This window comes from Ictalurus punctatus, chromosome 7 (assembly GCF_001660625.3).
Source record: "Ictalurus punctatus breed USDA103 chromosome 7, Coco_2.0, whole genome shotgun sequence".
NCBI classification, from domain to species: Eukaryota; Metazoa; Chordata; class Actinopteri; order Siluriformes; family Ictaluridae; genus Ictalurus; species Ictalurus punctatus.
Genome location: NC_030422.2, coordinates 31,239,648 through 31,266,998, shown reverse-complemented (window position 1 = coordinate 31,266,998; position 27,351 = coordinate 31,239,648). Strand labels below are relative to the sequence as shown.

The 27,351-nt window shown below is 38.6% G+C and overlaps 2 protein-coding genes across 2 annotated transcripts; one reads left to right on the top strand and one right to left on the bottom strand.

The window, feature by feature from the left end:
* The first annotated feature begins 1,220 nt into the window (after positions 1-1,220).
* On the top strand, positions 1,221-12,849 carry LOC128628696 (low affinity immunoglobulin gamma Fc region receptor III). The gene is made up of 8 exons (XM_047156517.2): positions 1,221-1,557; positions 5,830-6,105; positions 6,550-6,798; positions 6,897-7,010; positions 9,321-9,413; positions 10,152-10,235; positions 10,821-10,876; positions 11,274-12,849. The coding sequence occupies exons 1-8, from the start codon at positions 1,395-1,397 to the stop codon at positions 11,274-11,276; spliced, it is 1,038 nt and encodes a 345-aa protein (XP_047012473.2). The 5' UTR covers positions 1,221-1,394; the 3' UTR covers positions 11,277-12,849.
* An 864-nt stretch (positions 12,850-13,713) lies between these two features.
* Positions 13,714-24,683, bottom strand: maf1b (MAF1 homolog, negative regulator of RNA polymerase III b). Its single transcript, XM_017473129.3, has 8 exons — positions 24,136-24,683; positions 22,580-22,664; positions 18,228-18,359; positions 16,756-16,918; positions 15,854-15,975; positions 15,028-15,147; positions 14,820-14,915; positions 13,714-14,658 (listed from the first exon to the last, which is right to left on the bottom strand). The coding sequence occupies exons 2-8, from the start codon at positions 22,660-22,662 to the stop codon at positions 14,634-14,636; spliced, it is 741 nt and encodes a 246-aa protein (XP_017328618.1). The 5' UTR covers positions 22,663-22,664; positions 24,136-24,683; the 3' UTR covers positions 13,714-14,633.
* Positions 24,684-27,351: the final 2,668 nt, after the last annotated feature.

The window sequence follows — 27,351 nt, the reverse complement described above, 5'->3', positions numbered from 1 at the left end:
TTTAAAAATATACATCTGAAAGATATTTGCAATCTGTAGCTGGTGAGATCCAAGGCCAATTGCTAATTGTCCAAGGTGTTCCTATGGAGAAGTTTTCTGTATAGAGACATTTATTTAAGATTTATTGAAAAAGTCTTCAGTGGAGACAGAGGCAGAGCTGTAACTTTAACTTTAGCTGTACGTTATTCAACTTGGGGGATTTTTCAGGACAAAAAAAAAGAAACAGTAATCAGTAACATGATTATATGGCTTATTAACTAAAGAATGGAGAACTGTTACACTGTAACTAACCTTTTTTGCAGCCATTCAACACATTAAATGTTAGATTAAATGTAACAATTATACATGGATGAAAAGTGTGATGTGTTGTTCTTTCATTTGTTTTTATTCTGGAAATGGTTGTGGGACAAGAGAGAATAAAAGACTTTAACTGAAACACTGAAAACAATCTTAAGGGAGGTAACAGTGATTCCATTTCATCACACCAACCTGCACTCAGTATATTTCTGTAACAGCATGACAGGGTGTGTTTTATTCTTTCTTAAACTGTGGTAAATTAATGAAAAAAAATATACAATGTATGTCTGAAATCAGAAATCTCAAATGCGTGAGAAATGTAGCTCATGAGTGGCACATGAGAGAAGCATTTGTCCTATTGTCCAGAAAGTTTGAATATTATAATGCCACAGCCATCAGGGGCCAGGACCAAAAGCACAAATTTGGCTGTGCACTCTGGGTGTGTATCATAGTTTATTTAAATAATAATAGTAATAATAATAATAATAATAATAATAATAATAATAATAATAAAAATAATAATAATAATGGTTCTTTGTAAACTAGCTGACCTTTTATGCTATTTCTAATTCATCTGTATGCACTCATAATGACAAACAACACGTGACTATGTGAATAATACGTAAAAATTAATTAATCACATGAGAAATGTGAAAAATATAAACCCACACACTACATGTGAGAACAATGTGGGGAAAAATACCTTTTGAATTAGAATCATATGAGAAAATCATGTTAAATCAAATGTCAAAATAAATGTATCAAGTGGAATAAATATGAAATATGTTAAACAAATGTTTAAAAACATTATTTACATGTAAAATTCATGTGCCTTTTCACAAAGATATTCATTTCTATTCATGATTATTACTGTGTATTCAAAAACTCTACAAATTTAAATGTTTTGTATTTGCTGTGTAACAGAGAGACCAGGGGCAGTACTGAGTGTATCTCCACAGAGCTGGCTGACTGAAGGAGACTCAGTGACTCTAAGCTGTGAGATTACAGACTCCTCTACAGACTGGACATTCAGCTGGTACACAACTGTTCCATACAGAGATGCCTTAACTCAAATAAAAGATACTCAAAGCTATATCATGCATGTGAAGCCCCTCTCAGACAGCAACAGAGGATCTGGAGGCAACTACACTCTCAGTCCTGCTGCTCTTAATCACACAGGAGTTTATATGTGCAGAGGAGAGAGAGGAGAACCAGCCTTACACACACAGTACAGCAATCCACAGCCACTATGGATCACTGGTGAGGAAAAATAACATTACTGGGTTGGGTGTGCAAGTGGAAAAATAAATTACTCTAGCATTTCACTACTATAGAGCTGCCTTTAGTTATTTGCACACAATGAGGACTTACACATGATGCACATGCATTACACACAATTCTGACATTGACCTTATGTCTATTCTTCCTGCCACATATCAGCCTGAGCAAGAAGTAATATTAAGTCAGAAAAAACATATGGAACCAGTGGCACTGAGCATACATTAACAGTGCCAGTGAGGTTTGCTACAGCCATAGCAGGTCAACATCTACTTGTATAATCAATGTAATTCCTGGTAACCCAGTGACTACTGGGCATAGGGTATTTGGAGTCCAGGGAAGATTGGAGGACATCCAGTAAAGACTGGAAAAGACAGCACTGGGAGTAGGTGGCTGGTAACCCAACCCACTAATTGGATGGATCACACGGAGATGACAGGAACGAATACAGATAATGGGTGCTGGTGGGAAAAGGTGACCACGTTCAAGGAACTATGAATCCATGAATCCACCAGAGAAGAGCGAGATGCGGAGGGAAAGGCCAACAACAACCTTGCACTGCAATGTCAGATCACACAGGGAAGTGGTGGCTCAGTGGTTAAAGGCTCTGGGTTACTGAGCAGAAGGTTGGGGGTTAAAGCCCCTTGAGCAAGGCCCTTAACCCTCTCCCCTTCAGGGGTGCCGTATCATGCTGTCTGACCCCAACTTCCTAACAAGCTGGGACATGTGAAGAAATGAATTTCACAGTGCCGTAATGTATATGTGTCATCGTCACCTTCAGATCACTCAAGAGTTCATACAACTGAGAGAGGAAGAAAGACCCTATAGTTCAGCATAATCTGTCTTGTTTTTCACCAAGGAGAAAAAATAGCACCCGTCTCAGAAGAGCACAGGCAAGAAGAGCCGACACCAGCTAGGAGGGACAAATCAAGTCGCCAAAGGCCAGGCAAAGAGTGGATGCAGACCTTAACAGAACACTGGAGAGATCACTGAGAGGGGGTGTGGAGGCTAGGCCCAACCTGTTTACCATGAGTGTAACATTCTAATAAATGAGTGTAACTCAAATAAAAGATACTCAAAGCTATATCATGCATGTGAAGCCCATGTTACAATACAATACCACCAAGAAAACCACTGCACTGAGGGAAAAAGGGAGACAAGAGAGGGAGATGGTGCAACTGGTGCATCAGTGATTACAACTCCAAAGGAACTGGAGGGAAGAAAGAATGTCTCAAAGCACTGTAGAATGATGTCAAGCAGAGGTTTGCCAGCCTGCCAAGGGCTGAGTGCAGGAAGAGGAAGGAACGAGCCATTCTTCTACAAGAATCCCTTCAAGCATGCCAGGAGGAAGCAAAGAGTGGAAAGCTAGAAACGAGGAGCTGGAAAAATACATCAGAAAGCAGTACAGCGACCCAGGAAGGAATGAGCCCTTAGGGTCACCAGGGTATGTGCCTCATCCAGCCCTCCCCATGTCCCAGTTTAACATCTTGCTCAATGAAGTCAGAGATATTATATGAAAGGCCAAATCATCAGCAGCACCAGGCCTCAGAAAGATGGTGGGAGGAGTCAGATTGTCATCTGGACAGAAAGCCCCCCACACCCGGTGTAGCAGCTAGGCTACTACACTGTAAATAAGATGGATGAGAAAGCGGACTCTTTCATCTGAAAGTGGCTGGGATTGACCCAATGCCTATATGAAACTGGTCACTTTAGAAAAGAATCCATCAGCATAGTCTACAAGCAGGAGTAGACCAGGTATATATATATATATATATATCACAAGTGGTCCACTGCTAGTAGGAAAGAAAGGAAGAAACTAGTAGTGTCTGAAGTGACAACGATGGAGGATGAGCATTATAAGATCACAGGGACAACAGTGGGGCTGGACAACATGGAAAGGAGTTTGTGGCAGAAACATCAGCATGGGTGACCTGTGGAAAATCTCAAAAGCAAGGCTTAGTTTTCTTATCAGGGCAACATGCAACATACTCCCCTGCCCATTGAGCATGCACCAGCGGTTTTCCCAGGATGAATGTTGCCCCCTCTGCAGCTGTCCAAATGCAATTCTCTAGCACATCTTGTCAGGTTGCAAAAATTGCACTTTGACAAGGGCACTACAGGTGGCAACACAATCAAGTCCTGAGCAGATTGGCTGAGGTGCTGGAGGGGTGTAGACAGGTCATTAGCAGTGGTCATCCTCCACCAGCTTAGCACGTTCGCCTCACACCTCCAGGGTCCAGGGTTCGAGTCCCACCAGGGCCGTGTGAGCGGAGTTTGCATGTTCTCCCCATGCTGCGGGGGTTTCCTCCCCGGTCCAAAGACATGCACAATAGGCTGATTGGCGCATCTAAATTGTCCGTAGTGTATGAATGGGTGTGTGAGTGTGTATGTGATTTGCCCTGCGATGGACTGGCACCTGTCCAGGGTGTACTCTGCATTGTGCCCGATGCTCCCTGGCTCCGATAGGCTCCAGGTTCCCCATGACCCTGAAAAGGAGTAAGTGGTAGAAAATGGATGGATGGATCCTCCACCAGTAGGTCAGCACATACAATTTGTCAGAGAAGGTGGGGGAAATGTCATGCCAAGAGTTTCATCAAAAATAGTTCCTTTCACCCAGGATTGGAGAATGAGAGTCTATCTTGGCAGGAAGCTCCAGTTCCCTAGTGATAGGAAGGAATAGAAGCTGTCTTTGAGAGGAAGAGGCTAAAATATTCATATCTCATTGCCGAGTGTAAGGAGGCTGGCTAGAGAACCATCATCTACCAAGTAGGATGCCGAAGGCTGAGAAATGTAGCTTTTGACTCTGGGTGAGAAGAAAGGAGACTAACATCTAACCCAAGGTCTAGTTGCATTTGGTGGCAGAGAGACGTCCTTGCCACTGCTCCGCCACCAGGAGACATTCCAGAGTGAAAGGAGCAAAACATTGTTAAGTGGTGGTACCCGGCTGACGACCCTGCAGCTGACCTATGCCATATGAAACCAGTGGCACTGAGCAAACATTAACGGTGCCAGTGGGGCTTGCTACAGCCTTAGTCACTGAGGAGGTTTGTATGGTTTTGGTTGTATTTAGGCATGGTAGCAAGGTTGAAGAAAGAGTGGTAATCCTATGGGCACCGGTGGAGATGTGACGGGCAGTAATGCCATAGCAGATCAACATCTACCTGTGTTATCAAAGTCCAGCAGCACTGTTTGACGTCATGCTGACATTTATATTTTTGTCTGTAAATATACTCAAACACACTATGGAATGGAATTTGAGTAAAGGATTTTGAGTAAAGGGTTTTTGCTCAAAGAACAAAGGAGGAGGAGACACATCTTAATCAGAGGCATTGTGCTCTTACACTAATCGACTCCACATTCCGAAGTGTCCTTGGGCAAGACACAGAACACCAATTTGCTCCCGATGGCAAGCTAACACCTTGCATGGCAGCTCTGCTACCATTAGTGTGTGAGTGCGTGAGTGAATGAGTGAATGAGAACCAATGTAAAGCGCTTTGTAGAACCGCTAACGCTTCATGACATCAATTTAGTATCTCATGGCTTGTAGGTCTGAGTAACTGTTGGATCATGATATAAATAAATAAATTTAGCATAATTTTTGCTGGATCAATTTCCATTATTTAATCTGTTGAATAATGAGTGGGGAAGCCATATTGTTTAATGAAACTAAAATTAGCTGAGATTAATGTCATAAATGCAATGCTGCAGTGGGGGTTGGGGGGTGTATTGTAGGGTTGAGCATTGGCTGTGGATGGAGAGGAGGTGGGTTAAACCAGCAAGTAACGTGTAATGATTTTTGCTTGTGTTTTATTACTGCCAACCAACTTATGTGTGCTTTTTTAGTGTAGTGGTGACAGCTGTGAATGGGCTTAAAGTTAAGTGCTCGGGATTTGAAGGCAGCAGACTAGGTGCTATTAAAAAACCCTGTCTTGCATGCTTCTTATCAAGAAAACTCACTTAGAGAATTGACTTAAATCAGCTGCGTAACCATACTCTGAATCCATGTAAATTTCCCCTCATAAATATTGACTTAATCTTTGGACTAGTTGCTGACACTAAATATAGGTTGTGGAGAATTATAACTGAGTGGGGAATGTTTAAAGCAGTTGAATAGCACTAAAGGATTCTTCTCATTTAAATAGCACTGTTTAATTAAATGAAGTGTAAATGTGTTCAGTGCAAGCTATGCCAAGAAAATACAAAAAAAAAAAAAAAAAAAAAACCATAAATGAATTACAGCTTTCTGTGTTTAAGGGGAATCTCCTCCAGTCTCTCTGATCATCAATCCCAGCAGAACTCAACACTTTACTACAGACTCTCTCTCACTGAGCTGTGAGGGCCAGAGAAACTCTACTGGATGGACAGTGAGACAATACACATACAGTGAGAGAGTGTTAGATTGTTCACGGTGGGGATCATTTACAGGCTCTACATGCAAAATCAGTCCAATCGACACATATCACACTGGAGTTTACTGGTGTGAGTCTGAATCTGAAGGTAGCAGTAATCCTATCAACGTCACGGTGCATGGTGAGTCTCTGAGTCTCCAATTGGGAGAACCATTCAATAACACAAAACCTGTTTATGTCAATACATTACCTGTAATGTTCCTGCAATTTCTAAAATTCTATAACTCCTTCTGCTAGGGTGTTATGGCATTTATAAGAGTGTAAGTATGGAACATTTTTAGTGCAGGTATCATTAAGTGTGCATCAGACAGATACCGAATAACAGATGCCAGTATCAGAATTGACGCATCTCAAATTCTAAGACAGCAGCACTACTGCACAGTTAAACGTTTTCTCAGGTTATAGTTCCACAGGTTTGGTTCTGCAGATTCCACACGTTTAGTGTGCATTAATCAATGCACAGATAAATTAGAGAAGTTCTAGTTCTATTATCTAAACATCTCATAGTGTGTGGATTTCCTTACTGGAATCAGATTATGTTGTACATGCAATTTCTGTGTTCTAGATGGTGATGTGATCCTGGAGAGTCCTGTCCATCCTGTGACTGAGGGACATCCTCTGACTCTACGCTGTTTATATCGCTACACAAAGTCCTCAAACCTCCGAGCTGATTTCTATAAAGATGGATCAGTTCTCCAGACACAGACTACAGAAGAGATGATCATCTATAACGTCTCAAAGTCAGTTGAAGGTTTCTACCACTGTAAACACCCAGAGAGAGGAGAGTCACCGAAAAGCTGGGTCTCAGTCAGACGTAGGAAATCCATTTCTTTTGATTAGATTCTCCCTTTCACAATAAAGTTTCTTTGCACAGTGTTTAAATGTAAATAACGTTCTCTTTGTTTCCCCTAGGTTCTAGATCTAGTGGTAGAACAACAGGAGTGGGTGTAGGAGTGAGCTTGGCCTTTTTCTTCACCTCTTTATGGATCATATTTATCCTGCTGTCGTGCATCAAAAAAAAGAAAGGTTTGACAACTGCTTTGGCTAAATTATGTACAAAATAATAAGAACTTCGAAAGAATGGACTGATATTGTCACATGAGAGATTACACATTTTATCCAGTATAAAAAGTATTTTTTAAAAATAAGTGAAATTCCTATGTTAGAGTTCCCAAGCAAGCATTCATAAAAGTTATATATATATATATATATATATATATATATATATATATAAAAGGATCTGAGCGATTTTGATAGGGGTCAAATTGTGATGGCTAAATGACTGGGTCAGAACTCCGAAAGGCAGATCTTGTGGGGTGTGCCTGGTATGCAGTGGTTAGTACCTACCAAAAGTTGTCCAATGAAGGACAACCGTTAAACTAGCGACAGGGTCATTGGCACCCAAGGCTCACTGATGTGTGTGAAGTTTGTATGTGCTAGTGAAGGCTAGCCCATCTGGTCCGATCCCACAGAACAGCTACTGTAGCACAAATTGTTGAAAAAGTTAATGTTGGCTATGACAGAAAGGTGTCAGAACACACTGTGCATCGCAGCTTGTTGCATATGGGGCTGCGTAGCCGCAGACCGGTCAGAGTGCCCATGCTGACCGCTGTTCACTGCCGAGAGCACCTACAATGTGCACATGAGAATCAGAGCCTGACAGGGAGCAATGGAAGAAAGTGGTCTGGTCTGATAAATCACCTTTTCTTGTACATCATGTGGATGGCCGAGTGCATGTGCGTTGCTTACCTGGAGAAGAGATGGCATCAGGATGCAGTATGGGATGAAGGCAAGCTAGCGGAGACAGTGTAATGCCCTGGGCAATGTTCTGCTGGGGTCGTGGGATTTATGTGAATGTTACACTGATATATACCGCCTACCTAAGCATTGGTGCAGACCTATCACACCCCTTCATGGGAACGGGATTCCCTAATGGCGCTGGCCTCTTTCAGCAGGATAATGCACCAGAAGCTTTGTGTAATGTTCACATTAACCATCAGAACGGGGGAAAAGTGTGATCTCAGTGACTCACTGACAGTGGCACGGTTATTGGTTCCAGACGGGCTGTTGTGAGTATTTCTATAAGTGCTGATCTCATGAGATTTTCACGCACAACAGTTTTTAAAGTTTACTCAGAAAGCTGAGACTGCAGTGGGCATAGATCACCAAAACTGGACAGACTGGAAAAACTGGTCTGATGAATCTCGATTTCTGCTGAGGTGCACAGATGGTAGGGTCAGAATTTGACACTATAGTATGATGTGTTCCAGATCAGAACAGAAGGTCTTCAGTGTTGGTATATTCCGGTGGTCACACCAAGCCTTATTGTTCAAAACAAACAATCCCCGTCCTTTGCTCTTGCCAGAAAATTCTTTAATTCTGTCTACACGGTGTATGAAAAATCTTCATGCTTCCATGGCTCTGTCTGATATGTCCTCTCTTAGCCTTGTTTCTGTTAGGCAGATTAAATTGCTGACTGCTGTTTGTCTTTGGAAAAGAACCCGCACGCCCAGCTCGCAGATCTTGTTGTCTAAGGACTGGATGTTTGCTAGGAAAATTCTGTGGAGGACAGCTAGCCTAGTCTCCTTGGCCTAACTAAGATGCCAGCTTTCCTTTCAGTGACTCCAGTTGTAGAACAGCAGTTCCCCAGTAGTGTTTCTCGGTCATACATGATGATGCTGAGTACATTGTTCACAAAAACATTTAAAAAGTCACTAAAATCGACAAATGACTGCTAGGTTGTTTGGGAACACACCGATGCTTGGCGCCATCTTGGAATAGATGTATGAAGCAATAAGAACAGAGTATAAAGTGAGTTTTGATTTATCTCTTAAGTATGGAAAAAAAATAGCTTATTTAAGGTTATTTAAAGAATTAATAAATAAAGGGTTTGATGAAAAGGCCTTGTTTAGAATATTTAAATCATTATTGTGGTCAGAGCTCTGATTGCAGTCTAATTAAAACATGTTAAATGTCATATATTCAATATATAATAATTTTATAAAGCCACAAGATGTAAAGTCATATTTACAGTTCAATGAAACCTTTTACTTATTTTCATTTCAGTCATATTCAAGCTGTTTAAATAATGAAGACTTTTTATTTAGTTTTATATATGATTTTACTACAGATTGTGCAATTGATATGTATACTTACACTCATCTAACTACACGCTGTTATTAGTATTATGTCCATATTTATTATTTGTAACTATTACTTACTGTTGTTGGGTTCTTTTTGTAGTTACCCTCTTTGTTGCAATGTAATTAGAGCTCTGTAAGTGTTTCCTTCACTATTTACACCCTGTTCAGATGTAGAATCTGTCTTCCTCTATAGAAAATCAGCAGGACACCAATCAGACATCAGAGCAGAATCAGATCCGGTCAGGAGCTGAAGACTCTCAGTCAGGACACACACCACTTCAGGCTGGTCAGACACTCTGTCAATCACTGTTTATTTCAATATCTGTAATAAAGAATAAAATATTTATATTATATTTATTGTAAAATTATATCCTTTCTAATAAGCAACAAATAGTTTTCATGAATTCAATTGTTTTATTATTTATGTAAAGAATAAAATATTGTGGCACACTGTTATGGGGATAATAGTTACAGGTAATGTGATTAAGCTGAATTAATTTTACCACCTGAACAGCACGTCAAGGGTTGTATTCCTCTTATACCACAAGAACGACACGTCATATTTTTATCCATTTATAGTTACATTTAACGTTGGGAAACGTCCTCAAGACATGTTACGTTCTAGCTGTTATAACCAGTCATTCCCTCACCAGCCTCGTGCTTATCAAAGAGGCAACACGTTGAATAATAAATACAGCTAAAGGAAGTAAACACTAGAGTTTAAAGTGCTACTGGAGACGAATAATGCCTTATTACATTTACATTTACAGCATTTCACAGACATCCTTATGCAGACTGGTTTGCATTTGATCTCAATTATTCAACTGAGCAGTTGAGGGTTAAGGGTCAAGGTCCAGCAGCAGCAACTCGGTGGTGCTGGGATCTCAAACAACATTCCAATCAGTAGTTCAAGGTCTTAAACATTGCGCTACCACTGCCCATAAGCCTGATGTAGTATGTTTATGAGTTATGATTGATGTATTACACGACGAAAGTTTATTTGAATGGTTTTGTTCTACTGCAGGTGCTGATGCTGAACCCAGTGTTAGTTTTATTAATTATGCTGATCTTGATCTACAACCGCTGAATAAAGAAGTGAGAGTACAAGGTAGTGGAAAATGAAGAAACGTAACTTTGTGTCATGGATCACATGTATCGTGTCTAACATCTAATCTTGTTTTATGTAATGAATAAAACACAGCGTCTTGCTGTTATAGGAAAATAATCAATTACAGGTTGGTATGATGTAGGTGTTCCTGTTACCACCCTTCAGTTGATTATTTTCCTATAACATCATGTCCTGCAGACTTTTATTCCTTTCATACCGCAGCAGTTTGCCAACAGCTACACATTTTAAACCCTGTTCTCCCTTGTGTAATAGCAGTTATAAACAGTTTTTCCCTCACAAGTCACTCTTCTCACAGATCTTTCTTATTTAAATAACATCTCTTAATCTGTTTATTTATTTAATTTATTTACTAAATCCCTGATTTGCAGCTGCACTACTGTCAGAGCTGCTGTTATAGAAAATTAATCAACACCTTCTGACCAATCATAATCCAGAATTGAACAGTATTGTGGTATAATATATTTTAATTGTGTATAAAGTAATATAAAGATCGTTTTCTATTTCATAAAATATAATGGTTGTAACTTTTGGGAGATTAATTCATGGTTTATTGCTCCCCACTAGTAAAGGCCAGTGTGGGTAATAATACTGTCTACTCAGACCTAAAGCTGAACATGGAGGTATGTACTCATGACATTTACAGTATAAAGCTTAAAAGACAAAGCAACCACCATGAAGTAATAAATATATTTAAAGGTGTATTGGGTAGAATTTGTCATCTAGCAGTTACAGTATCCATGTACACAAAACCCCGCCTCACAGAATCTGAAAGAATTCATCCATGTTAGTTTGGTAGCTGTCTAGATAACTTTCCATCATCTCATTCATCTCATTCTATGTCCTAACTGGGCCAAAATACTGAAACGCTAAATAACTTACTGATTTCTTGCTGCAGTCACTGATTCAAAAAGTTAATAACATCTAGTTTGTTATATCAGTATAGCAATAATAGTGTTAGCAATATCAAGAGAAATGTATTTACAAATGTATTCATGTGATCTGTTTTTCTGTCTGCAGTGAAACACGTATGCTGATGGAGCCACAGTTATCAAATGAATAGCTGGAAAATTGTCATTTCTATTTTTTTCCTAAAAATGCTCGGCTGTTAGACTGCAATGTTCTAAACGTGGCTGATAATAAACACAATGGCATGGAGAATTTGCACACTGACGGATGAACCTGTAGGTGCCAAAAACATCAGCTTTTTCCCAGAGATCATGGAATTATTTTCTCTTGTATCAGTCCCAATCTCTGGAATATAATCCCTATATAAGCCTTTAAATCCAGATGTTTAAAAAGTGACTTGTTTAACTTGGTAGTATTAGTTACAGTACATTTTTTTCACAGTTACTTTAAAAAAAAAAAGCCCTCGTTTGTTTACAAATGTTTCAACTTGTCATGCATTGAGAATAACAGTGTTCTATGTGGACCAAACCTACAGTGATCTGCTTTGTTGGATGTAAATAATTACCACCACTGCAGCTCTTTGGATCACAGATCTCAATAAAACTACCAGATTTAAGGTCTTAGGGAGTTTTTCCTCGCTACAATCACTTGTTGCTTATTAGGAATTTAAAACTATATTGGGATTTTTTTTTTTTTTTTTTTAAAGCTGCTTTGTACCAATGTCTGTTGTTAAATGTTCTGTACAAATAAAATTAAATTACAGGCACTCTGGGGTATACATTTAAAAATATTTTTTTGAACTGAGTAATGGGTGGTACAACCATCAATTTACAGTATATCATGGCAAAAAAATGTAATTATCACAGTATCAGTATGTCTCAGTATATATTTTGCAGCAAAATACTTATTTATTTAGTCATGTGTGTAGTTACTAGGAACAGGGCCGTAAATAGGAATTCTGGGCCCTCTTAATGAACACTGGGGTAAGCCCCTATACGTACTCACTGACTACTTTAGAAGGAACACTTGTATTTTTTATCATTCATGCAATTATCTGATCAGCCAATCATGTGGCAGCAGGGCCATGCATAAAATCATGAAGAAGAAGGGGGACTAGTTGAGAGTGACCACTCATAGCAGTAGGATCATGCTTCCCATTTCCACTCCCAAAGTCAAGCATAATGATGGATCTTGGAAAGTTGGGAGTCGGCACTCGTTATGATTGACTGAATTAATGAGAACACCTCCATGTTCATCTTTTGTTAGCAACAAGCTAGCCAGCCAACTGTGATGAATGAAGTATGCTTTCCTTCTCAAAACAGTGAACTGTATATTATAGATTTAACAAGTGACAATGCATTTATATTGATTGATCTAAAGCAAATTTTTATTTAAGAAGTGCTAATTTGTTTACTGTTGATGCTGTGTGTGGCCATGTTGACTTTACGTCACTTGCCGAACTCGGGGGTTGAGTTAAGAATTGGGAGTTAAGAGAGCGTTTTATTTAATTTTTCCACCTATGCTGCCAAGCTGGATACATTAAACTTTCCTTGGACAGAATTCTGTCCTGTGCTTTTTCTAGATATTTTAACAATGTAATATAGTAGCCTATCAAAACACTACAATACACACAGGCATGAATTAACATCCTCTGTATGGGAATCTAATTGGATGGCTAGCTAGCAAGCTAAATGACATTAGCCACTCATATGTTGCTTCCTAGCTAATTTTACACCATCAATCCAATGGAATTAAACAATCTTAGCAAGGTTAGCTTCATTTGAAGAATTCTGTTCTTTACAAAAACAGTTTTCAATGGAAACAATGCTTTCAAAGGAAAGCAGTTGTACAGTACGCATTATAACCTTCGTTGTGTTGCTTGGCATGTTAAACTGTATATAGCAGCATACCCAGTAGCTAAAATGAGCTAGCTAACTTAGCTGGTTTGCTAATTACCAACATGCTGCTAGCTTTTTCTCTCACCTTTCTTCAAAAAGAAGGTGGTTGTCCTCTGGAGCCCTCTCCACTACTCCTTACTTCTCTCTGCTTTTCCCCTGACATTTCTGAAATACTGATCGAGTTTTTCAGCCTTTTCTGTAACACATCATCTTGTAAAGTCATTAGCACTTCAGCTTGGCTCAGTGGACTAAATCATTTTTGATGATGGTGGGAAGGTTAATGGTTAGAAAAATAGCTACACTTTCACTTATTATGCATACGCCACTTCAGTCCTATCAAAGGGCCTATGGATTACTGGAGCGGTCTCCACAGTACACTTCTCTAGCATCGACCCTGATTGGTTAATCAATACAATTTTTACTCTTAACTGTTTTATATTTCCCTTCCTCTAGCCAGATGTGGCTAATATACATGTGCTTGCAAGCACAACACTTTCAGTAGTAAAAAGAAGTCAATATAAGATTCTATTAAGCGATTTGCTGTTATTATTGTTATTTATTAGGTTAATTGCCTTAAGTAAAATTATTCACCCCGTAACTCATAACACTGGCATTGATTTAAAAGTTCTTCATTAAGTGAAAAGAGAGCAAGCTTCATACACACTAGGTTTATTTCAGTTTGCGTACATAAAAGAAACTTTTCCTTAACATTTCAGAAATCAGTTTCAGGTTTCATAAGTAACTTGAATGTCGCCTTTAATGCAAAGTCAATCCATGAAAGTCAGAATCAAATCTGATTATGTACAAAAGTTTTTATAAAGGATGCCCTTGATTTCGAAGAGACAGTCCAAACTCCTGTGGGCCTCAAACATTCACAAACCGGGCACATTTCTTTCAGTGCGATAAAAGCCATTTTGGTAAAATCTTTGAATTAAAAAAACAAAACCACAGTTAAAATATAAAAACACAATGTGAACACAAAAATATAAAGACAGACAGATCCGAAAAATCAGTTAAAATGCTGAACTGAAAATACACAAAATCACAGGCTTTATTATTCACATGTGACTGGACAGAGGTCATTAGGCAACTATGACTAGCCCCTCCCATCTTAATTGCTGGTGTATGTAGGACAAGTTAAATGTACTGACATCATTTCCTGGGGAAAATTTAAAAGTCAGATATGAAGAGAAGAGTAAAGAGTTTCAGGCTCATGAGGAGTTTTGGCCGAACAGCCATATTGTATTAAACCTCCTCGACATTTACAGAACGTCCACAAGGGGGCCTCACTGTCCAAAGAGCCTTACACACACACACACACACACACACACACACACACACACACACACACACACACACACACACACACACACACACACACACACACACACACACACACACACACACACACACACACAATCTGACAACAATTACTCTATTTTGTAATATCTGATCTTTAAACGGCTATAGAGCCCAGATTAAATGCAATCCATCAGTTTGTCAAGCTCCAGGAAAGATTCCAGAAATGAGAAGAGAAAAGGTGACATCTTGTTAGCCGATAATCCAGCTGGATTTACACACACAGAGCTCGGGGGAACCTGAGAGAGAGAGGAGAGGGGGAGATGCTTTGTAATTCATCTTTCCAACGTTGGAATCACAAATTTCACAACAACTTCATAACCTTTCAAATTTTTTGCATGCACAACCTTTTTTTTTTTTTTTTTTTAATCTGTAGGCATAGGAAGTCATGTGACCTCACCTGTCCTCATTGAAGCCATCCACTTCTTCTTCGTCGTCATCCAGCTCCATGTCCAGCTCATTGTCAAGGCAACAGCGACCGTAGCTACTGAGGACGCTGAACAAGGAACATATATTTAAAAACAGAGATTCTAAATCAAAACGTTGATATTTGTTTACTAGTGTTTCAAAATGTATTTGCTGTTGTGTTTGTGTGCGTTTACCCCGACCTGACAGAGCGACAGGTGAAGAAAACGATGCGTTTGAGTTTCTTGTTGTAGAAGAAGTAGTTGAAGGACCAGAGATTGCCCTCCTCACCGAAAGGGTCAGAATCTAGATCCGGGTTATAGCTAAAACAAAAAACACACAATTATTCACTGTTATTCATAAGTCACAATTATTCACTGTTTGCCTCAACACACGCGCGCACACACACAATGTCTCTAGAGTGGTTTCCATTCACATCTTACATACCAGTTTTTAATCTGCAGATAAGAAAATGGATGAAAACAACAACAAAAACAACACTTGGTTTGAATATTTAAGACCTATTTTTATATTTTAACCTCTTAAAACATTATTCAAACTTTTTGCTTGATGTAGAAAAAGGGTACTAATAAATGCAAGTAATTTGTGGCTAGCTTTTGAAAAATATATTTTTTAAATATGATAAGCACATATTACACACAGCTAGGTAATTTCTAACAGTCACTCATTTGTGGGGTGTTTTTTCCTCTGGATGAATCTTAAACTGTCTTCTACTTGAAATACAAGTGCACAACATAGACTCTGCAACACCTTCACGCTACACCCCATGTAGTAACCATACACTGTATAGTCAATTGAGATTTGTCCAAGATTCCTGTACAATACATGGGTACATGTGTTTCCTTTTTGATGTTCTTTGGAGAGTTTAGCCTGTGGCTGAGGTGATCTGAACGCACGGTGGTCATGCTGGTGATGTTCACTCTGTTACACTAACATTATACATGAATGCTCAAATACTAAACTGTTCATAGTCATAAAAATGCACATGTAGGAAAACCACACACACACCTGTAAATGTCACAGCTCTGCAGGTTGATTTCCTGGTCGATGGCGTTCCACAGCTCAGGACCGAGTGTGTTAAACTCCTCTCCTACAGACGAGTAGAGGCTGCTGTTCACAGCATTGGCCACCTGGGAAAAACACACACACACAGTCAGCATGGGACCGCTGAACCCCATTAACCCACAAGACTCTGTTTTAACAGTCTACCCGAAACGCACCCAAAATCAACAATATCCGAATCATTTAAATAAAGCAAACAAGAACACATTAGGTCAAGGGCATGAATATAAACCTGTGATTTGCAGCTGCACTATTCTCAGAGGTGCAGTTATAGGAAAATAATCGACACTTTCTGGCCAATCAGAGTCCAGAATTCAATAGCATTGTGGTGTAACACAATTCATGTGCGCGCTCCTCCAGGTTACCATAAAATACTACTTTTCCCCCCCATATCCTATTTCCATTTTTTCTCAAGAATCAACTGTTACACAATTTCGTATTTCAGGAACGTAATGTCAGAATTTCCCTGAATGAGGACATAACGAGGTCTCAGTGCTAGAACGATCTCAGTTGCGCGAGTCATTAAGTGGTGGATCGCGGTATAGCAACTTCAGTAACTATGAACTTGCTTAATAAAAAGCATGACGTGTTCTCTAATAAACAAATAAATAAAATTTCACTGTTGACAAACTGATGTGTCGTATCCCCTTAATAATTAATTATGTACCCGTACCAACCCACAGCACTGAATTTAAAACTAGCAACAAATTTAAAACCCAGTTTCAGGGGGAAAGCTACACAACCTGGGATTGCTGCCTGTAGGTTTACTGTACTATACTTCAGTCGTCACTGTATGACTGTCAGTTTTGTCCGGAGATGATAATGAAAAACGATTTGACCCGACTCACCCAGTTGAAGCTCGGCTCGCGGCTGAACTCGTGGGCTCGGGCGGCGGTGAAATCGTAATCGGGACGGAACGATTCGTTCAGTGTGGTGATGAGGTAGAACAGAGTCTTCCTGCAACACTTATCGCTCAGAGGGTTCTCCACTTCATCACCACTCTTTCCCAAACTGAGAGAGAGAGAGAGAGAGAGAGAGAGAGAGAGAGAGAGAGAGAGAGCGAGAGACAGACAGAGAGACAGAGAGCAAGAGAGAGAGAGATATTCAGGAAGCAGACAAAGAAATACAATATGTTAAGAGGAAGTGCATCATCATAGAGATGCAGAGTTCTCATAATGAGAAGGTGGTCAGGAAGGACATAAGTGTGTGTGTGTGTGTGTGTGTGTGTGTGTCTGTGTGTTTAAGCTAGTGTATGATCTTAACATTGTGTTCTTTGGTGATGACTATCTCTGCATGTTTCAGCCGTTTATCTCGTACAGTCAAAGCCCTACACATAATCTGCTCACACTGTGTGAAAATATTCAGCACAACATGCGTGGTCACACTGTACGTGCAACACGGCCTCTATTCACAGCTCCGTCCGTGACATTTCGAGTAGTCTGGAAAGCCCCGACCTGGGCCATGCTGCCATCAGATTAAGTGCATCGTGAACCTCACTCCACAGTGAGATACCGTTTCTCACACTGGGCTCAGGAGAGAAGAGCTGTGGCTCTCTGCCATCCTTTTTTCCAGTTTCTGTCAGTTATGACAGGATGAGAAGTTAACAACAAAACCTTCAGTGTTGTGCTGTTATAGTAAAATACTCCCTGACAAGCTGGGGTGATGAAGCAGAGTTACTGTTACCACTGCAAAGCTGATTTTATTCCGATAACAGCACTTCCCAAAGTGTTTTATTCCTAGTGCACAACAGCAATTTGCCAACAATCTTTTTTTTTTGTTTTTTTGGTAATTTTAATACGTTTAATGTTGTGCAACATCTACAGAACAGAAGTTTCCTGTTCTCACTTGTATTATTGCAGTTATAAAAACAGTCGCTCCCTCACCAGCCTCCCCCCCCCCCCCCCCCCCCCCCCCCGCTCCCTCGACGTTAACAAGACATAAAAATGCAGCTCGTCAGGTTTGTGAGGAACCCCAAAGCGTAAAATCTGTTTATTATTAGTCTTGGACTACCTGGCGCACCTGCCTATTAAGTCACTGTGAATGAGTTGTTACTATAGAAACTATGACGCATCAGGACAAGCGCATTACTACTGTGTGATTATTTCTGCTATACAGAAATAATGCACAATCTGACTATAATGACTAATCAGATCCAAGTGATCAAACATGCTGTTGTTTAAAATGTAAAAGTTATGTATATAAATAAATAAATAAATAAACTCTTTTCTAGAATGGTGTAGCAGCACTCTTGGTTCTGGTGTGTAAATTCTATGCAAATTTGGTGTGTGTGTGTGTGTGTGATTAATTGTAGGCTCCTCACAGGTTAGGACTCGGGGCGCTGCTGGTCTGTGGAGGTGAAAGAGCCTCCAGCACATGTGGCTCCCCCTCCTGGCAGAACTGCTTAAACATGTGCTTGTCATCACCAGCCATCTTGCACGAGTAGCTCTCGATCCTAGAAAGGAAGGAAAAAAATAATCAAATGTAAACGTTTTTTTTCATTCACGGTACAGATTTGCTAATACACTGCCCAAGCTGACTAGCATCCTACAAGGACCTACATTATACTACAACGAAAAAAATATTACAATTATTATAGTTTTTAATAACTCCCAATTCCTTTAAACACGTCAAGTCTAGCTACAACATTAAGCACCTGAAAAATATACTCCCTTATCATTCATGTACCTGCTTGCATTTCTGATGGGGCTAGTACAATACATCATGCAAGAAAAATCCATCTCGTGCTTTACAAATTATGTTACAAATACATTATCAAAAGTGCTGACTTGCAGACTTGGGGTCTGTTCCATTGCACGTTTAATTAAGTCAGAGCCGGTCGTGTTGCCTCACGGTTTCAATAAAATACAATCCAAAAGTTAATGGAAGACAGCATGGTATCGGTGTTATGAATATCTCCTGATGTCAGGTACTGTATTCTCGCAGTAACCGGCCTAAAGGAATATTCCTGAATGCATGGGCTTAATCACGATCGCTGTAGTGAAATGTGTGATCCTCACTTATATAGAAGATGCTCAACATAAGGCAAGGCTGATAACAGACGTCGGAGAAAAACAAGCTGTTATTTAACCAAATCGTACATCCATTAATATGTTTAAAATAGTCTACAAGGGCACGTTTCATCAATGTCTGTGGAAGGAGTCTCCAGTCTGAGGCAAAGCTAGAAGCTAGATAGTCTTCAGGACAGAGGACGTTTCTCCGTAACATGACGGACTGCAGCTTATTAACTTCAAGACGGAATAAATTACCGTTAGACGTTTAGTATGATAGACTTGCATCCTTTTATGGAATTGCCTTGAAAGATCAGAGCTATTCGAGCCCTTTCTACAGTCTGGAAAACACCGAGTACATTGTATTAAAAATAAATAAATAAATAGAAACCCAGAGCTGTCATTTTAATAATGCTCTTTAAGCAGCAGACTCCAGTGGAGCGCACAGGCTGGATGTTGTTACAGGAGGCTCACTGTTTATCTGGAGGTCTATTTGAAGCTCGGATAAAATGTCAGACAGACGGACAGAGGCCGTGCTGCGTGTGTCCTGTGGGGTTATGCAAGAGGAGAGGTTGTACCAGGTCCAGACACACAACCCAGATCATATTTATAGGTGAAGGGCAAAAGTCATGAAGGTTTATGAGCGTCATGTGACCGAGAACACTCTGGATTAAAGCCTGTATCCAACCCCAACGGACAGAAATAAAAATCAGGCTCATGTCTATCTGGGCACAGTATTGTATCTATAGTGTGTGAGTGTGTGAAGGTGTGTGTGAGAGAGAGAGAGAGAGATTGATCAACACAGGTGGGAATTTCAATCTGTACATGATGAGAATTTGACACGTTTCCCCTGCACTGAGAAAAGGGGGGGGGAAACAACAAACATAACATGTTCATCTCAAACTCACTTATAATGGAAGTCTAAGGGCAGATGCTGAACTCTGTCTATAAAACAGATTTTTGTAAGTAGAACACTTCTAAATCTGTAATAACAAATAAACTATTCTCAGCAGGAAGAGTTGCCAATATTTCCAGTTTGCTTTCGAAGGCTTTAAATTGCGAAGAGATAAAGCACACTGTAACTTTAACTACTTTCCACAGTATTGCTCCAGGGTTGGAAAGTTCATAAAACTCCATAAAACCATGTTTAATAAGACTTTCTCACATTATCACAATTTACCTACTCAGAGCAACAACTGGAGTTTAAAAAAAAATGCGTTATACAGTTGAGTATTTTAATCACCGATTAACAGAATTCAACACACGCCGTACACAGGCTTCCACTGCGAGTGAGTCTGGAGTAAACAGGGATTTCTGGTCTTATCTCAGTGCAGGGAAACATTTTGAAATGTTAGTCTGTGGTAATCTCTCCCATACACACACACACGCACGCGTGCGCAGACGCACGCGCTAAAATGCTGCACGGTGTGTTGCTTGTTAATCTGCAAGCACGATGTCGCACAAGTCTCTAATATATAAACCACGAAGTTTTATTGCACTTAATAATTAAACAGTTACGGGCTACGGCTTCACAAGCAGGTCAGAATACGCTGCAAAGTACATCACAATCCCAAAGTGAAGCAAAAAAAAATAGCAAAAATGCTTTTTATATATTTTTTTTTTAAACACACAAATAATATTTACAGAGCTGCGCATACAGGCTTGTATCAGTGTGTGCAATTTGTTTACTTCTCCACACATCATGAAGCAGCATTAGATACTTGTAGAGCAATAATTCAGGAAGAAGGCCACGCCAATGCACTTGGCAGAGCATCTGGAACAAAGCTCTGTGTGTGTGTATATTTATATTTTATAATTAATTATATATATATATATATATATATATATATATATATATATATATATATATATATATATATATATATATATATATATATATATATATATATATATATATCACATTTATTGATTACACACACATACATACATAGATAGATACAGTAACTGAAGGATGTATCGTAGGCATACATGCAAACGTTATATGACACCCCCTTCTGCGTCACAATGCTCGCCTAAGGGATTGAGCTCACCCAAACACTCCCTTCCCTCCCTCACACATTCGCACCTAACCACTGCACGCACTGCCGAACAGAAAAACACATCAGCATTTCTGTGAAAGCAACAGTTCTGTCTCAAAAAGAGACAAATGCGGTGCATCATCCGCTCGCCACAGGTGTAAAATAAGAGTAACGCGTGCGCACGCGCACATGCACACACACACACACACTTTCAAGATAAACAACATAATATTTAGTTTAGTCGAGTGCCGGCATTTAAACTGTCTTTTAAACTGTCGTAAAAATATGTCAATAAATAGTAAATGTACAAAATTTGACTTTAAATAAATTTTTTTTTTAAAAACGTGGGGGTGGGAGGGATAAATAATAAATAATAAAAAAAGCATTGATGTTACTTTCGGCCTCCTAGAAACAGCTTTTGTCAAATACATTAAAAGACCACTTATTAATCAATCAGGCTCTTAAAACATTTCAACACACGTTTTTAATTCTGCTTTTAACTAAAGTGCTTCCTCACTCTTATATTTATATTCCTCCGTTTCATCCTTTATGTCATTTTACTACTTGGATACGTGTAAAGCACCTTCTCTTGTGTAATCATTTATAGACCACTTTTTATACATGAACTCGTTATTATAAGTCAGTAACGATGGAGTCGGTCGACCCTGTTGCAGCAGTAATGACGGGGACTTTCCAGCCGATGCCAAGCTGCTCGTCTTCTAGCTACGATCTGAAGGAATGATTCATTCTGATTCAAAAGCTTTAGCATTATTATAAACGTGTAAACTTGAGCTGGGCAACACGACCATTTGATATCAGTATTGTGGTAAATAATATCACGAGCCACTGTTCACACAGTTCACGTCCACCGCAGACGTGGTTAGTGTTTCTAGAACAATGGGGAACTCTGATTAGGTGTTCAAATTTGATTTGGACCAAGTCTTTTAAAATGTTTTATTATTATTATTATTATTATTATTATTATTATTATTATTATTATTATTTTGTATCTTGTTGCACACTGCTTTATTTTCAGTTTGTGAGATTTGTACATGTAATATTTGTAAAGAAAGGTATTATTAAGAATCAGATTTTGCTGGGGGTTTCTTTGTTGTTGTTTTTAAAGTAACGTGAATGTTTTGCTGGATGCTTATCCATCATCTATCATAATACCTATAATTGAAACATCAAGTTAATGATAACGTCATATCACACACCCCTGGTGCAAATGTAGGATTTTCAAAACCTACAAAATGCACTTTAACATGACAGTGTATTTGGTGTGAGAGAGTGTGTGTGTGCGCGTGTGTGTGTGAGAGAGAGAGAGAGAGAGAATCAGCACTTGTACATACGACACTAAAGGTGAAAGTCTCATATAAAATTATCCCTTATAAACACCGACACAAATACACTGGAGCAACACAATAAGTAACAGGAAGTGAAGCGGAGGATGTGTGTGTGACGAAATGTTCTTAATGCACGCTCGGTCTCACACACACAAAAACACACACACATTTACATACAAACTGCACACATCCATAGTGTGTGTACGAAAATGCAAGTGTTCATCTTACAACTGTGTTACTGAACTGGAGACGAAACAAGAATCACGAGGAAGCAAATACCTGCCAAGGATGTGCGAGTCTCCGGTTTCCACACACAGGCGAGAGCTGAGCGCCTCAAAGCTCGAGTTCTCCAACAGCTTCATAGCTGTATGAGGAGCAAACAAAACAAGACATGAGACAGCGCTCGCACACGTAACAGCTGTGCAGCACCACACAGTATAACTGCAGGAGTAAATACTAACATTAAACAAGATCATTGTTATGAGAATAAACACTGATTTTTAATTTTTTTTAAAAAAAAAAGGCTTGATTTGTATTTCACATAAAATAAATTCACATCCTTACAAAAACCTGGAAATAAACAGAACATAAAGTTCCAGTTTGAACTACAACAACAAAATATACAGAACTATTTTAAAATATTTGATATTTTATTTCTTTTTACTTTTCATCACCATGAAGCAGTGATGTTCATGTGAGATAAGGACATGCAAACCTTAAGCATAATCAAAACGTCCCATTAAAAAAAAAAAAAATTAAAAAAAAAAAGAACGGTTTTTGTAAAGTTTGTTTAAGATTTGTTCGTCATTTTAAAAAATTTTAAAGGCTGAATATTAACTAACCCTGTTAAAATTAAATATTTTATATACCTTTAAAAAAAAACAGCAATAAAATTTAACAGGAAATTGTCTAATGTAAAGCTATAAAATGAATTTATATATTTTTTTCTGTTTTAAAACCGCTTCAATTAAAAATATGAAAAACTATTTAGATTGCAATTCACACACACACACCTCAGCATAATGTGTGTAATTATCTAATCTCACATAATACATTAATTATAGCTATTAATAGATAAGAGATACATCCGGCCTATTCAATTACTCATTTTCAGATTTTTCAAAATCTGAACTACACGTCAACACACAGGAAAAACATTTTAGACTTAAAACATTTTAGTACTGTTGTTAAAAAACAATTAATAATAAATAAATAAATAATATTTTATATACATGTAAAACTGTCTTTATATAGACTAATATAATAGAGTAATACAAGGTCACTTATTTATTAAATTCCTCAGATATTATTTAGGAATTTCTGGATACACCAAACCCTAAGTTATTAGTTTGTGTTTATTTATTTATTTAAACTAATTATTTATTTATATAGTGGTTGTGTTTTCAGCCTTCGATCAGACAAACCCAATATCGCCCGCCCTTCCTCCTCTTACAACAAGGCCTCGCGTAAAAACCCAGATAAAAATCAACTCTCTCCTCCCTATACTAGTGCACTACACAGGCTATAGCACTAATGGCGCCTGCACCCTACCTAGTGCACTTAGGCTGTGTGCGAAGTGCTGCACAAATTGAAATGTAGCCCCGAGTACAGCTTCCTGGTTTAAAAACAGAACGCTATTTTTCTTAAAGAGACGTTAATATAGATAAAAGATGTCCTGTATTTGGATATAAGGAATAAAACATTCATTAACACATACGGACATATTAATTAAGTAATTAAGCAATCGATTAGGACTCGTAAGAGCTGATTTAAGATAGCTGGCTGTGGTTGTGTTGTCAGAATGAAGCACAAATACACTTTAAAAATGATCTTACCTTGAATTTCTTTTCGACCAAGTTCTTTGAAATGGAGTAAAAACAGGCTAATAAAGTCGATTGAATGTTAACTGGAAGTCGCTCGGTTTGATCCGTAAGGCTACAATGTAAACTGCAGCAGTTAAACGGTTACAATGTCGCCTCTTTGATCGGAAAGCAGTTTACTGGGCTTCACAATTTAACGGTCGAAGCGGACATTCTCTACTCTCTGCATGCACTTTTATAGGAAAACTCATTAAAAAACTGCAGCTTTGTTCAGATAAAAGCGACATAAAATCCAGAGATGATCTCGAGTCCGACTGCAGCCTCATCCCCCTCCTGTTTGAACCGATTTACAAAGACAAAAAGCGGAGATTAAAAACCTCCTCCTCTGGATCAGAGTAGCTTTAATCGACGCGACCAATCAACAAACACTCCGAGTCCTCGTTTCTGTGAATATTTATCACATATAACCTCGATACGGCTCAATAGACTTAGCTTCTCTCTTTCTCTCTTTCTTTCTCTCCCTCTCTCTGTCTCTGTCTCTAATGGGGGAATATTTTCTGCGTCTGTCTCCAAATAAAACACTTAAAACACACGTCCCACCCACTTTAATACACGATATGTGATTGGCTGTCTAGTCTGTCTGTTAAACTGTCCATCAATGTGATTGGCTAGAAATGATCAGATAAGAGATATTGGACAAATAGGAATAAAGTCGGTGTGGTTTTGGATGTTCGATATTCGCAGATATGCTGAAATTAAGGGACCGTCTCTAAAGTCACATACGACATTGTTATACACGTTTCTAACTTCAATAGCATTTGAAGGAAATGACTTACAGTCATATAACCAACTGTACAGTGTTCATGTAGGTGTCAGGTATGACGCACACCTTTTAGAGTTTTGATATTTAATCAAATAAACTATTAAATCATATATAAATATTGCCATGTATTTAAAATATAAATAAAATATACATACATACATATGTGTGTGTGTGTGTGTGTGTGTGTGTGTGTGTGTGTGTGTGTGTGTGTATATATATATATATATATATATATATATATATATATATATATATATATATATATATATATATATATATATATAATTTCATTAATAGGGCATCTATTTTTTAAGAAAACCATTCAATCCAGTACGGGTCATTTTGACCGCCTTTATGTATTTGTGAAGGTTTTATTGGTTCATGCATTGTAGGGTTAAATATCAAAACTCTAAAAGGTGTGCATTATACCTGACACCTAGATGAACACTTTACAGTTGGTTGTGTGACTGTACGTCATTCCCTTCAAATGCTATTGAGCTTTAAATGATGGCTATTTTGTGTATGAGCCTATTCTGTAGTGAAATTCATATGTAATTTACATATGATTTAATAGCGTATTTTGTTAAATATCAAAAATCTAAAAGGTGTGCATTATAGCTGACATTTAGATGAACCCAGTACAGTTGGGATCATGACTGTACATCATTCCCTTCAGATGCTATTGAGCTTTAAATCATGGTATATTTTTTGTGTTCCCGAGAGACGCAATCATAAAACATACACCATAAAAGACATCTCTCTATGGATATGTCAAATTATAGGTGTAATTATAAGAGGTTGCATGCTTATGCAAGTTCAGTATAGTGTACCTACTGTAGCGCGCGCGCGCGTGTGTGTGTGTGTGTGTGTGTGTGTGTGTGTGTGTGTACTTAACTAAACATGACTGACATGACGGATTATGTCATTCCTGTCAGTCTTCATTAGTCCCAACATATCACGATTTATTATTATTATTATTATTATTATTATTATTATTATTATTATTATTATTATTTCCAAATAAATAAAATATTGTGATTTTAAAACTTTGTAGCTATGGCTATAGCATATGAATATGCATATGTTTATTTGTATGTTTCACCTGCATGGGACAGAGTATGATGGTCTGGACCTGAAATTAAGAAACAGGTTTTGTTTATTTTGGCTTTATTGTCTCCAGTAAATCACCTGAACTTGCATCTGCTTCCTCTACCAATTCCTGATCATTTGTAGTAGACTATAGAAGATTATCGAGTGCTGCAGGGATGACATATTTTTGTAGGCCGACCCAGAAGTTAGCATCACCCTGGTTCCCTTGACAGAAAGCCAATAGGTTGTTTCCATTGGCATTTGGGTTACAGCAGAAAATAAGCTATGTGACCAACAAAAGATTATGCTTCTTACACGTTTTGTTCATCAAGATAATGATGATTATCATGATGAAGAGATGCCTACGATGCATGTCTTTGGACTGGGGGAGGAAACCCCCGAATTATGAGGAGAACATGCAAACTTTGTGCATGGAGGAGGTGATAATTGAACCCTCAACCACGGATGTGCTGGAAATTCTATTCTGCATTAATGCTGCCCTCACAGATGTGCAAGTGTTGATGTACGGCTTCTGCTTTGCATAGTAAAGTGTTAACTTGCATCTGTGGATGCAGCGGCGAATGGTGTCGACTGGCAAACAAAGGTTTACCAAAGTATTCCCGAGCCCATGTCAAGATATACATTACAGACTCATGACAGTTTTTAAGACATTGACGTCTGATGTAACGGAGATCACACGCATTCAGAAGTAGTTTTCGGCCTCGACCCTTCACGCACCGAGATTTGACCGGATTCCTTGTCTTTTCTTTATATTGTGCACTGTAGAAGGTGAAATGCCCAAAATCTTACTGATTTGACTTTGGAGAATGTTCTTCTAAAAGTGTTTATTCGCTGATGCATCTGTTGGCAGATCGGCGTTCCTCAACCCATCCTTGCTCTTGATGGACTGGGCATTTTTTGGAGGCTCCTTATATACTATGATTAGACGATTGCCGCACCTGTTTCACATCAACTTCTTATTTCAACTTGTCACATCGCTATTAATTCTAAATTGCCCCTGACCCAACTTGTTTGCATGCATCAATTTCAAATAAATGTTTACCTTAAAAAAAACTATGCCGTTGATTAGGTAAAAGATAAAATAGCTTGTCTTTATATGCTTTTTTTGTTTACATACAAGTCAAAGTACATTTACAAATCACTCCTCTTTGTTTTTATTAGCATTTTTCATACTATCCCAACTTTTTCAGAATTGGGGTTGTACAATATGCAGTTAAACACTTACCTGCCCATTCTCCCGCATCAACAACAAAACAACACATACACACATACGTAATGACACAGTTAAAAGAATTGCG